The sequence below is a fragment of the Bolinopsis microptera genome, chromosome 11 (genome assembly GCF_026151205.1).
Source record: "Bolinopsis microptera isolate Bmic1 chromosome 11, MBARI_Bmic_1.0, whole genome shotgun sequence".
Classification (NCBI taxonomy): Eukaryota; Metazoa; Ctenophora; class Tentaculata; order Lobata; family Bolinopsidae; genus Bolinopsis; species Bolinopsis microptera.
Window position 1 is genome coordinate 6,696,213 of NC_087082.1, and position 13,809 is coordinate 6,710,021.

General features: G+C 40.5%; 2 protein-coding genes across 2 annotated transcripts in view; one reads left to right on the forward strand and one right to left on the reverse strand.

Moving 5' to 3' along the window:
• The window catches only part of LOC134822633 (uncharacterized), a 47,972-nt gene extending 45,691 nt beyond the window's left edge, over window positions 1-2,281 (forward strand). Inside the window, exon 10 of the mRNA XM_063833770.1 lies at window positions 1,907-2,281. The gene's annotated coding sequence lies outside the window, so the exon portion shown is untranslated. The remainder of the gene's footprint in view (window positions 1-1,906) is intronic.
• On the reverse strand, window positions 655-12,098 carry LOC134823589 (uncharacterized). Its single transcript, XM_063835124.1, has 4 exons — window positions 11,933-12,098; window positions 5,951-5,966; window positions 3,517-5,401; window positions 655-786 (listed from the first exon to the last, which is right to left on the reverse strand). Exons 1-4 carry the CDS (start codon window positions 12,096-12,098, stop codon window positions 655-657), a joined length of 2,199 nt encoding a protein of 732 aa, XP_063691194.1.
• Window positions 12,099-13,809: the final 1,711 nt, after the last annotated feature.

Sequence of the window (13,809 nt, forward strand, 5' to 3'; positions counted from 1 at the left end):
TGTAACCTTATATCAAGCGTGCCGGCGTTTTGTGTTATAAACTCCTCCGGGGTGTTGCTAAGTGCTACTAGGTGCTAAGTGCTACTAAGTGCTACTAGGGCTAATTCGTTTTGATAATTACCCTTCATTCTAGCTATTTTGAGATCAGTATGGAAATATGAAATGGAATTGGGAAGTATATTATACTACTAAATAAATAAAACTAAGGTACTATGACACGACAGTTGAAATTGGCGTTCTATTTATACAAAGTTCCTTAGTTATAGTCCAAACGTTGAATGAATATCAATAATGAATAAGGGATGTCGAGTTAAGCCTGGTAAGCGAAAAAAGGTGGAGTTGATATTTATATCGTGTCATGAAGATCATCAAAGTAGACGACTATATAGTAATACATGGCTCATATCAAACAGTGCAATTGTAGGGTGAGAATCCCTGCCACGTTTTTGGTCAGCTTCGCCGGGGCTCATGTCTTTCCTCGAGGGAGCATTAGTGTCTACAGAAAAACTGACAAATCCTAGCGAAGTCCAATCCGAACCACATCTTCCATCAGAGGTGGTGCTGGGTCAGCTGGTTACTGAACAGATTGGCCTGGAGAAAAGCATAGTCCTGTCATTCTAAAGTTAACCATAGAGGGGGTCAGGCGCTGTTCGCTCACGGCTGGTTCTTGGAGCCAACACCCTCGGCCCCACAGAAGTGGGAGCACTGTCGGTGGTGGCACACCCAGATAACGGACAGTGTCTCTCCTTCTTTCTTCTTGGACTTGCATTGTTGCTGGTGAGTCAGCTGGCAACAGTGTACCATACTTTCATATTCATGTTTTCTTCCCCACTTCTCCTACACCTCACTTTATTACTCACTCATTCACTCACATGCCGCCTTAGGGCCGCTACCAGTTAGAGGGGATATAACAATCAGACAAACTGCCAGCCTTAGGGCCGCTACCAGTTAGAGGGGATCTAACAATCAGACAAACTGCCAGTTATTGGAGATATAGCACTTAGATTATTACCAGCAAACTTAAAATTAGCAATAATTACGTGAACAAAGAAATTGCCAAATTGCGACAAAAAAGGGTCTACTCAAAATTCAAATATCGCATGTAAATTCGTGAATCAGCACTTTAGTATAGCGCGGAAATTGAGCCGCGCAAAGACAAAGATATAACACAAAAACAACAAAGATATGGGTAAATTCCATCGGAGGCTCAGGCATGCCTGGTAGGTTCCTGTCAGCCCACTAGAATGACAGGGGGCAGCCTGTTCTATCGAGTACCCGGGAGAACATCTAGGCATGGGTGGTGTTCTCCCGTGAACGAGCATTATGACAGTTTCCCTAACGGGAAACGTCGCTCACCAGGCTTTATCCTCTGGAGGGGCGGGATCACTAGCCCATGCCAAGTGACCCAAACCTACTGACACCTACAACCAGAGGAACCCCAATAGACGTTAGTCACTAATGACGGACGTAGCCTCCCAATAGGGAGGTAAAGTGGGTGCCCCAACATAAAACAAAAAAATAAAACAGTGCAATTGCTACGACAAAATTTACCGGACAAAATTTACTGCACGGGACGATTTTAACCGTCATGACAAGTTCTGGAACTGGCTAGTAATGTAAAAGTTTGAGTAATGTAAGCAGTGTGCTGGAACTTTGCAAGCGCCTGCAATTCGCAACTATAAGTGAGTATATATTGATTCTAAATACATTTGACAATGACATTGCGAAAGATTTGATCTCAATTCATAAATTTTGAAAGAATTTATTACAATTCGGGGATCGTGTTTTCGCGGGAAATATAAAGTAGACTAAATTTTGGTTTTTATTAATTCTTAATTTTGAAATTGTAACACACATTGTAATAAAATGCCGCAACAGCAAAAGTGACTAATGACTTACTTTTTAGGAGGTAACGGAAAGTCTAATTAGCTAATTGGACACAATTAATTGTGCTGATCGGATGATTAAAAAAGGACTGTATCCCGATATATATATAATACACGGATACACCATATCGGACATTAATACTAAATATAATACATTGAGAAGCTAAACCGCATTTCAAGGATTTTCTTTTTTATTTCATGTTCAAATAATGGTTTTCGTTTTGCTGCATTTAATAAATCAATTAAACAATTAAAAGAGGTGAAATATTTGTTTTTCAAAGTTATTAAAAGATGTAAAACTGCAGGATGTGATGATTTGAACATTAAATTATTTAAAAATAGATAAACATTTATTTTTTAAATAACTATATTTCTCCAAATTAAAATATCGTAAACCTTCATTTCAATTGTTTACAAATTATTTAATAATTGATAATATCAAATCTAAAATGTAAATTGTTTTAGTTAAATTTATATAATACTAATAGCACCCTTCGGGCTCAGGTTAGGGTCAGGGTTGTTACATACACATGTTACATGGTAAGGTCTCCTCCTAGTCGTTGGAGTGGCCTGCATCACACACATCGCGTTGGCGGCGTAACATATGTCTCCACTGTACTCGGTTGGTAGCCAAAGCTTCTGTTGTGTCGTTGTCGATGTTTTCAACACCTGTAAACTTAGCAGCATCTTCGAGTACGCAGGACTTCCAGTTCTTACGGGGTCTGCCCCTTGATCTCTTTCCATAGTTTGGCTTCCAGTTCAACAGAAACCTCGGTAGTCTAGAGTCTGGCATTCTAACTACATGTCCATACCAACGTAGCCTGGCAGCACTGATGAAAGTCTCAACTGACTTGATGCCAGCCCTCCTAAGAACTTCGTCGTTGGTTACATGAAAGAACCATTTAATCCTAAGGATCCTTCTCAAGGAGGTTTGATGAAAAACCTCGAAACGTTTCATCTGCTTTTTGGTGGTGTTCCAGACTTCAGCTCCATACAACAAGATGGTGAGGACAGCAGCCCTATAGATCCTGATCTTGGTTGGAGTCTTTATAGTTCTGCTATTCCAAATGTTCCAGAGCTGATGAAAGGCGCCATTAGCCTTCTGGATACGAACATCCAGGTCTCTGTTGATTGTCCCATCCCCACTAATAGTTGCACCCAGGTAGACAAAGTTGCTAACCTGCTCGACGGGTTCACCCTCAACCGACAGCTCAATACAATCATCCTTGATGAAAGGTCGCTGGGAGGCGCACTTGCTTACAGCCATGCATTGGGTCTTCTTTGCATTTATTCTGAGCCCAGCGTAGGAGCTGTAATGAACTAATAGATCAGTTGATTCCTGTAGGCCTTCCCCTGAGTTGTCCATAATAGCCATGTCATCAGCATAATCGGTGTCCAGAATGACCTTTTCCTCGACCGTCTTCATCTCTTTCTGCAGCACTGCGCCTTGACTGATGATCTTGTTGGTCTCAGCCAGAAATGCAGAAAAGTTTAGGCAGAAATTAAAGACAGGAGGTGCTTGAATGTCACCCTGACCTGTGCCTGAGTTAACATCAAACCAGTCTGTCAGCTCCCCATTAACCCTCACGGCACTCATGGTACCCTCAAAAAATGACTGAAATATTCTGACATATTTTTCAGGCAGCCCATAGTGTCTCATACTGCACCAAATAAAGTCCCTTCTGATAGAATCGAACGCTGCCTTGAAATCCACAAAATTAATGTAAAGAGGAATGTTAAACTCAAGACAGTTATGAATAATAGTTCGGAGAGAATAAATCTGATCAATACATGAGCGGTTCTGTCTAAATCCGCACTGATTCTCCCTGAGGAGACACTCCATACCAGCATGTAACCGCTTAAGAAGAATCATCTGAAAAAGCTTGGATGCTGTAGACCTTAAGGTGATCCCTCTGTTGTTCCCGCAGACTGAAGTGTCTCCTTTCTTCCCAATAACAATGATCACACCCTTTAACCAATCTTCAGGAACAGTCTCTTCTTCCCACACTTTCTTGAATAGACACTCTAGTTGATCAACTAGAGCACTCGCACCATACTTCAGTTGCTCGTTAGTTATCCCGTCCACTCCTGGGCTTTTGTTGTTCTTAAGCTTTGTCAGGGAATAACTAATCTCGTCTCTGGTGGGTGGTCCATCCGAACAAGAGAGAGAGTTAAAGTGGGGTTGGGGTGGTACTGTATCAAGGTCGGCAAGGTTGACACTTGATGATGGGGGGTTCAGAAGTTCAGTAAAGTGCTCCTTCCACCTATCCCTCTGCTGTTGGGGATCCGTGATCTTCCTACCGTCCTTGTCCCGGACACAAGATGCTTGAGGCTTCTTGTTCTTACCAGAGATCTTCTTGATCTTTGCCCATACCTCACGCTGCTGACCTTTGCTCGCTGCTTCCTCAAGATCAGTAGCTACTCTAACTGCCCAGTTATTGTCGTCTAGCTTGCTGCTTTTCTTGACTAACTTATTAAGTTTAGAATACTCTGACCTGTTAGTGTCCGAGTTTGGGTCTTTGCGCTTAAACTGTGCCCGCTGAGTCAATAAATCCTTGGTCTTCCGTGACAGGTGTTGCTCCTTTGCCTTCCGGGGTCTTTTGCCTAGTACCTCCAGTGAGACATCAGTGACGGTCTGACTGAGATTACGCCACATATCCTCGAGGTCGACCTCACTATCCAGACTTGCAAATCGGTTTTGAAGAGCCACATTGTACTCTAAAACCGTAGTACTATCCCTCAGGCGCTCAATGGCAGGCACATTGGGCCTGTTGGCGTTGATCTTTGTCACTGACTGAAGTTTGATTTTCAGCAGTCCTAGAACCAGATAATGATCGGAGCCGATGTCTGCCCCGCGACATACCCTAACATCAAAAAGTGACTGACGAAACCGCTTTCCAATGCAGATATGATCTATCTGATTGACGGTGAGCCCGTTGGGGGACCGCCATGTTCCCTTGTGAATGTTCTTGTGCTCGAAGAGAGTTCCCCCGATGACAAGCTGGTTCGTCGCACAGAAATCCACAAGTCTTGTCCCGTTGTCATTTGATGAGCTATGGAGTGATTCCCCACCGATGACCGCTTCACTTCCATATCTGCCTGATGTTACTTTTGCATTAAAATCGCCGAGCAGTAACTTGATATCGTGACGAGGTAGCCCATCAAATGTATCTGTGAGTGTCCTATAAAACTTATCTTTCTCACTCTCCTCTGCACCCTCAGTTGGAGCATAGGCCACAACAACAGAGATGTTGATTTGCTTACTATGCAGCCTAGCAGTTAAAACCCGCTCCGATGTGGGAGTGAACGATATCAGGGAGTTTCTGATTCGTTTTGAAAGACTGAGACCGACTCCCTGTCTCTTGATCCCGTCGACTCTACCGGAATAGATGAGTAGACTGCCATTGTCCAGTAGAGTGGTGCCAGATCCAGGCATGTGAGTCTCGGTGATCCCCAAAAGATCCAATCTGTACTGATCAATGTTTTTACTAAGTTGGTAGAGCTGTGTAGATGAGCTGACAAGAGATAGAACGTTCCATGTTCCAAAACGTAAAAACTGTTTGCAATAATTTACTGGATTGGATTTGTTGGAAGCAGGGTCAACATGGATGATCTGTTGACTAATAAATCTGGTCGGATGACGAGTACCCCCTCTTCTCATCAGGCGACTGGGGTCCCGTAGGCTTTGCCCAGCCTCCGTCATGCTGGAACCATCCGTCCTTGAATTGGAAGTAGCACTCCGTCCATTTGATGTGTGTGTTGTTTCAGTACCGTTGTTAGTTAGGGTTAAAGATAGCTTTGAAGTTTTGGTTATGGTACACAGCTAGGGGGGGGCAGGGGGCTGAAACCATATTTTCGATCAAACGCTGCCATTTGTAGTCAAACGTCGCCAACAGTTGCTCTCGTCCAATGAAATCGCTGCATTTTGCCTGCCAAGATGCATAATTGAATTACATATATTCGTATGCAAAGCTTGGCTTTCATAATGCAGCGATTTCATTGGACGAGAGCAACTGTTGGCGACGTTTGACTACAAGTACAAATGGCAATGTTTGATCGAAAACCTGGTTTCAGCTCCCCCTGTGGATAAGGGTTGGGATCATTATTGACCATTATTAATGGTCTGGACCGGCGCGCGCTACTTCGTAGCACTTGCCACTTGCCATCATAACATTTCGAGAAGAAAGCTGCGCGCGCTACTTCGAAGAAATGTAAACCGAAACGAGTAACATCCGTCAAGATCATTAGGGCTTATAATTATGTTTAAAAAATTTGTTCGGGTGAAAAAAAGAACAGTAATAATTTTAAGGCTAGCGAATTGGTAAAAGCTATTAATTGAAGATGTCAATTCTTCGTAGCTCGGCGAGGCCGGCCCATGAGTGCAGCGCATTTTGCCGATTAGATATAACGAAGATTGCGAGAAACATTGTTGAATGCCAAAGGCTGTTTCTGATACGTAACATGTATCAAAAAATGGGTAATTTATTGCTTAAAATACCTATAACTCCTTATAAAATGTTGGATATTTTGATACAATTCTTACAGGATCGTAATAAGGTTAGTCAGACGTAACTTTTGGTACCAAAATTACAATATTTGAAGCACCAAATGTTTCAAAAATTTGTTCAAAATTTCACACACCTTTTGTTCAGATTTTAAAATGTTGAAAATAATCTTCCTTTAAATCTTTAAACATTCATACTAAAAGTTTCGTCTCGATGAGCTGATAACGATGCCATAATAATCTCTACTATAATTCAGAGAATTATTTATGCTGTCTGTACGACCGCCCACGTGCAAATTAGATGAAAAATAGGTAGTTGCGTAGTAACCATAGTAACGAGGATTGTTACACGCACGTGCACGTGCAATGATTGTTTTAACGTCATTTTAATCGGTTTTGTTGATATTACGCTGTGTTTAGTACGAGCAACATTTTATTTGGCTGTATCTTCGGTTGTGTAGGATATTTTTGACGCGATTTAAACTTACTAACAAAAAATAATATTAGCGTCCTCCCTGTGACCACGGGTTTTCTAGTTATGTTATAATAACTGAAAATGTAAAAGTTATAGGCCAAAAACTAAAAATTTGCGCGAAAAAAGCACGGTGGATTAATTTTATTTACATTTTAAGACAACTTTTGGTACCAAATTTATTGAAATCGGAGAAAAAATTTCTGTGCTCGCGCTTGGCGCATATTACACTGACTATAAAACTTATTACTTAGCATGAAAATCATTTCTTAACGAGTTATGTCCAAATAATTACCAATGACAATTTTTGTCGGATGATGATTAATCACTCTACACTCGACTGTCACGTGACTTTTTCAACCCCTTCTGTAGCTGGTCCTGAACGACTATTCGAAACCCTAACCCTCTAATCTGATCCCATCCCTAACCCTAACCCAATCCTTAACAAAAGCATATGCTGAAACCCTAACCTTCATTCTCCAGCTGATTAATGTACAACAATTGTCTATTCATAATTTTAACGCAGCCTCAAGACTCCTAGACATGACTTCCCTTTTCGTTACTGTCACCAAGATGTAACTAGGTCGAACGGAGAAATTAGGTCTCACGAAGGAATTAGGTCTCACGCAGGCACGTGATATATATACATATATATAAATATCTCCGGGATTTCGACGCGGGATCATATTATCACTCAGCCCGGCCCGCTGTTAGATAAACCTCTCAAGGTGATATCATCCCGCCCCGGAAATTTGTATAAACCCGGCCCGCTTTTTAGTCGTAACTGATGTTTATCATTCAATTCTCCGACTTACAATAATCAATGATACTGCTGATTAGAACTCGATAATAGTAGAACAGTTAGACGCGCGATCACGTGGGCGCGTCACGTGCGTACCACGTGCCACCAATAGCATACGCCGAGTCTATACCACGTGACACGAAAGCGCACCACGTGATATGAAACATCGTAACCGTCCACTTCTTTTAGACGCAAATTCCTGGGAACGTTGCCAAAGCAGCTAATTCTTGGAATTTCTCCAACGCGTGGCGTGAGAAGTTGGCGACTAGCCAGCTACCCTTGTCCGTGCCCTAAAAATAGTATTGTTTTGCTTGCTCTCCTTCCAGCTCTTGTTCCTGCTAACGTTCAAGCTATTGCTCCACTATGACAGATCGGTTTGACATTCAGATTGATAAACTGCTTTCCAATCGTGTTCCGGACAGTACAGTTAGAGTCAACAACTGGGCTCTAAACAAATTTAATTCTTGGCTTCAGTCATCCAGATTTGCTCGTGACTTCAATGACCTTGACCAAATTCCTGTTCAACGACTCAACTACATTTTAGAGTGCTTTCTTGTTTCTGTTGATATAGCTTGCTTTTCATCGTAAATATATTTTCTATTGCTTGTTTAACCGGTATAACTTCAATTGTGCTACTTAATCTTAATTTACTACTGTTAGTACGTTATCGTATCACTTGTTATCACCATCACAAATAGAAATGAAAATATTACTAAAATCAGACCCGTATTCCGAAATAAAAACTATTTTATCACTCTCTTATAAAGTATAAATCCCTTGTCGAAATCGCCGGAGATAATTATAATCCATAAACACTTCACGCTCAGGGCTAAATAAATGTAATCCCTCAGCTGGCGCTTCGGGATTACATATTAACACAAAACTCGTGCGCTGCGCGCACTCGTATGTGTTTATCAGATCATCCCGCTAGCGCGGGATGATCTGTTATATAAACCCTTTGCGTGGCGGGTTTATGTTATTATAAATACCTTTAAAAGCTGCGCTTGCGTGAGACCTAATTCCTGCGTGAGACCTAATTTGTCCGTTCGACCTAGTTACATCTTGGTGACAGTTAACCATTGAAGCTCTTAACTAGTACATGCGTTAACATGTTCTGCTTTAGCAAGCCTGAGAGTATCCCGGATCCATTCAGCTCCATCATCTACCACTTCATCAAGCCTATAATTTTGTATTTCTCCGATTCATACATCATACAACCATGGCACCGGTTAAACAAGCAAGTATTATCATGTAAATGTAATTGTAATGATAAGTAACTGATAAGCGAGCACAAACGTATATAACACACATAACCCCGGCATGCGCAGGGATTATATTTCAATTTTTCCCGCAACGCGCGGGAAAAGTTTGTAATAATTTCGAGTGCGAAGCACGAGGGATTATTATGAAAATAACCCCGACGTGCTTTAGCACGAGGGGTTATTTTAATATAACTTAAGCGTGCCGGTGTTATGTGTTATAAACCCCTCCGGGTTAGTGCTAGGACCAACAAATTTGACATTTTACTCTTAAATATAGCTATATGATTATGAGATCATTATGGAAAATATGAAATGGAATTGGGGACTACCAAATAAATACAACTAAGGTACTATGACTTTTGAAATTGGCGTTATATCTAAACATTATTCCTCAGTCAGAACGTTGAATGAATATGAATATCGATAAGGGGCGTCGAGTTAAGCCTGGCAAGCGATAAAAGCTAATAATGATATCGTGTCATGAAGTTTATCAAAGTAGACGACTATAATACATGGCTTATATCAAACACGACAAAATTAACCGAACCGGACAAAATCAAATGTAACCGTCGAGACAAGTTTTGGAACTGGTCCAATTAATGTAAGAGTTTAAGTAATGTAAGCAGTGTGCTGGAGTTTTGCCAGCGCCTGCAATTAGACCGATACGTAGATCGAGTGTATTTATAGTTCTTACGTTAAGCCATAGGTCACGTGACATTTTTTACCAATGCGCGTCGTAGTAGTTAGTCACGTGATACACGTCATCAAAACACGTGACAGTACGCGGTTGAAATTCTCATCGAATGTCAAAACAAAACAAATCTTGTTGAGCCAAATTAGCGGGGCGGGATTATAAAAGCTGTGCCGGGGTTATTTATTCAGCGGGAAAAAACTAACAGCGGGAGCCGGGATTATCAGAATCTATTTAGCGGGAGCCGGGATTATCAGAATCTTATTCTATCCCGGAGGGGTTTATAAAAGTGTAATTACTGAACTCCCTGTTAAAAGGCTCGCGCTATATCTCCACCAAAAGCACATCCAATTTAATATGTATGAAATATGTCTATAACTTGCTTGACTCTGCACTAAGTTGACGTGTCTAGACCAAAATTGAACTGCAAATCGTTTGAAATCACTTTCGAGGCACATCAACAAAAGCTACTCACGCTATTGTGCTTTTCACGGAGAAATTAGTGTTTAATTTGTTCCTATTCTAACTATTGACCGTGAAACGATGGTTTGATCAAATAATAAATATAAACATTAATTAGACAAATAGTTCTTGTGTCTTGCAAACACACGAACTGAGACCAGGTCACTGATGTCTGATTGATGTTGAGTAGCTGACGATGTTGAGTAGCGGGTGTAATTCTCACAAAGGTACTAAATAAACATGCCTATTAGGAATACAGGTTTTGGTTAGTTAACAGTAAACAACAATTACCTTACAAGACTTTTTTGTGGCGGACCAATTTGCGACGACCGAAATTTTGGCGGTCCGAAAATATGGCGAAATTGAACAAAAACCGTCACATTTCGGACGTCACAGAAAATAAGGGTATTTTTCATCATTTTGTTTTCTGACACAAAGGAAATTCAAAATTTTCTAAAAATCGGTAAAATCATGTTGAAACAAAATGAAACTTATAAATCGATTTCTTCATCTTCCTCTATACTTAAGGGGTCCGGCTCGACTCTTTCAGTTTCACGCTGTTCTCCAGTATACTCCCAGGAGTAAGATTCTCGGATAAGCGTATTACTTGACATTAAATTCATCATGGAATATTGTGTTTATTTGTCCCACCATCATATCACTAACTTTTCAAGAACAAAATGAATTGATGAAGCCACAATTATTGGAATGAGCTAAAAATAATGCGACGGATTCTATTACGACGACCGAAATTTTGGCGGTCCGAAAATATGGCGAAATTTCGGGAAAACCGTCGCATTTCGTACGTTATGAAAAAGTCTTGTAAGGTAGACAGTAGCATTTTTGATCATTTTATTTACGGGCACAAAGAAGCGTTACTAGCAATTGTGCTGTACACTGTAGTTAGTAAATGTGAAATGTAAACCAAACTTTTTTGATCGGCCGCGCGCTGAACCAGTGTTGCAAAGTAAAAAGTGTGTATTTTTTGTACATTTTTTAGTGAAAATTGAGTTATTAATTTATCACTTTTTATTATTAAATCTTAGATAGCTAATAATTTATTTAATTATTAACAGGCCCCTTAACGTGGGCAATAACATACGCTTTATAAATTATATAAACAAATTCAAGTCTATTTTTCTGATTTTGCTAACTGTTTCTTTAGATCTGTTTCGGTCTTTTGTGGGAGTTCCCACATCTGCTGGTTGAGAATGCTCAACATAACATACATGATGCATGACTGCTTTATTGACCCGGGCAGGCCCCGGGGGCAGACATCCCAACACCAGTGCGTTGGGACATAGTGTTGGTCTGTTTCAGGATGAGTTAGATCCCAGAGAAGCCGCCATCTCCTCTACTGCTTTAGCTCAGCGGCAGCATGAGCCCTGGTTTCCTGCCACATTGGTACTTCTGAAAGTACAGAAAGGTGGTGGATTTCGGGGTCCAGGATCCTCCCTCTTTATTCTTTAAGGTGTTATCATTTCTCTGAGATGTTTGCAGAGTCTTTGTTTTATAGTCTTTCTAGTTGGCTAAGTCCTGGAGAGATTCATTTTGTTCCCAAAGAAATTCTACTCTCCTAATGAATGCTTTTTGGGTGCTGCTTTTTGTTGATATCAGAACTTCTTCTAGATAGGAATATGGTTCAGTTCCATTTAGTTCTTGTTTAAGTTGAAGGTGACTGGTATCATGGACTTCTAGACATAGCAGAAGCTGGTGTTCAGGAGAATCATCGAAGTTGTTACAGAAACGACAGGTTTCACCACTGTTTTCACCCATGATCTTCTGGATACCTGCAAAGAATGGTGAGCTGCCGTGAATATTATTTTATTTTATTCTGCTGTCTAGATCTTTACCTGTGTTGTGTCCGAATATGAAGTTATTCTTGTCTAGGAGCAGCCCACTGTTCTTCATCTTGGTGATGATACCAAGTATCTTGGTCTCCTTGCTGATTCCTATAGTTTTGCATAGGAGATTTGTCTCAATGGTATCAAACCAGACCTTTTGTTCTAGGTCAATCATCCTAGTTCCGTGAGACTTATTTTCTTTCCAAAGGAGGTACTTTTTAAGTGACATGGTCAAAGCATGAAAGCTTGGTGTTCTGCTTTCATCAACTTGGTAGAGGGTAGCTGAAAGATTGTCACCTTGTGTGAGTATTTTGCACATGAATTTAACCGAGAGAGCTTCGAGTTGCACATTCAGTGGTGGGAGGTGGAGAGCAAGTTCGGTTAATTCCCTTTGTGGGTTCAGGACTGATCCAGATATTTTTAGAATTATTTTATTCCAGAAGCTTTTAAATTGATTGAGACACTTGTGAAGCCAAATAGGTGCTGCGTAGAACAGTTTAGTGAGGACCATTGTCTTAAGGAGGAGAGTGAGGCTGTAAACGTTTAGACCGTAGTTGTGGTTAGTTGATTTTGTTATTAATCTTCACTTTCTTTTGCATTCTTTAAGTTTTTGAGACGCATGTTTCTTGAAATTGAGGTCTTCATCTACTATTACCCCAAGGACCTTCGTACTTTGAACGTAGTTGATGCTTTTCCCATTAATACATAATTCTGCAGGTTTCTGTTCTTCATTATAGGCTGCAGTTTTCAAGATTATTGCCTTCGTTTTATTTGTATCACAGTTCACTACTAGCTTGTTCTTGATTCACCACTTGCTGAGGTGGTCACATACCATCTGCATGGCATCCGGAGATGTTCTCAAAGGAAATCATAAGTGTACCGTCATCAGCAAATTTGTAGCAGCTTAGATGTTGTGCGTCATGTCTGCTATGTATAGGATAAAGAGGAGAGGTGAAAGTACAGCCCCCTGAGGTAGTCCAAATATTGTACATTTTCTTTTTTCTCCTTTATAGTTGTTCACTTTTAGACATATCGTCCGGTTGAACAGGAAACTTCTCAGCACGTTAAGAATATTTCCTTGAATACCGAGAGTTGATAGTTTGACACATAGTGATGGAAGATGAACACTATCAAATGCCTTTTCGAAGTCAAGGAAAAGCACTATACATGCCAGCTTCTGTCGTTTAACTTCCTCAAGGTTAGCCAGCATTCTGAAAAGATATCGCATTGTTGATCTCCCTCCAATAAAACCTTCCTGATCTTCATCAAGAGTTCCTTCAATGTCCAGGAAGAGTCTCAATCTTTTATCTAGCACTCTTTCACAAATCTTTCCAAAGTAGGATGATATGGAAATCAGTCTATAAGCACCAGGTAACATGTAGCTGGATTTTCCTTCTTTCCTTATGAATGTTACGTCGGAAGTTTTCCACAGCCATTTTCCTGTGCTCATACACCAGTTAAATATGATCTGCAAAACGTGAAGACAATTTGTTTTTATGTGTTTGAGGATGGTAGGGTGAATATTGTCTGCATCACATGATTTGTCATTTGTTTCTTGCCTTTCTATAGCTGCTTTTATCTCGTCTATGAAAATAGGGTTGTTCAGCGGATCATCTTCATTGTAACTACTTGCAGATTTGCTGCTAACATTCTTTAATTTACTGAACTCATTATTTACATGCATTTCGTGCTCTTGGTCATTGGGTTGGTTTTGAAGGTGTTTTCCTGTGAAGAAAGTATTAAATAACAATTCTTCCTTATCTTTTTCAGATGTGACCAGCAACTGGGAGTTGATCTTTGCTTAAATCTTTCTAAAGCTTCTAAAGCTTCATTAGATAGAGTTGTAAGTGTAGGACACCAATTTATCACTAATTGTACACATATCA

Excerpts from the sequence above, each read along its gene's own strand:
- LOC134823589 (XM_063835124.1), bottom strand. The coding sequence starts at position 12,098 with ATGATTGACCTAGAACAAAAGGTCTGGTTTGATACCATTGAGACAAAT. Across the intron at positions 787-3,516 it reads ATGGGCTGCCTGAAAAATAT|CTGACTCACCAGCAACAATG; the intron begins GTCAGAATATTT and ends CACTGTTGCCAG.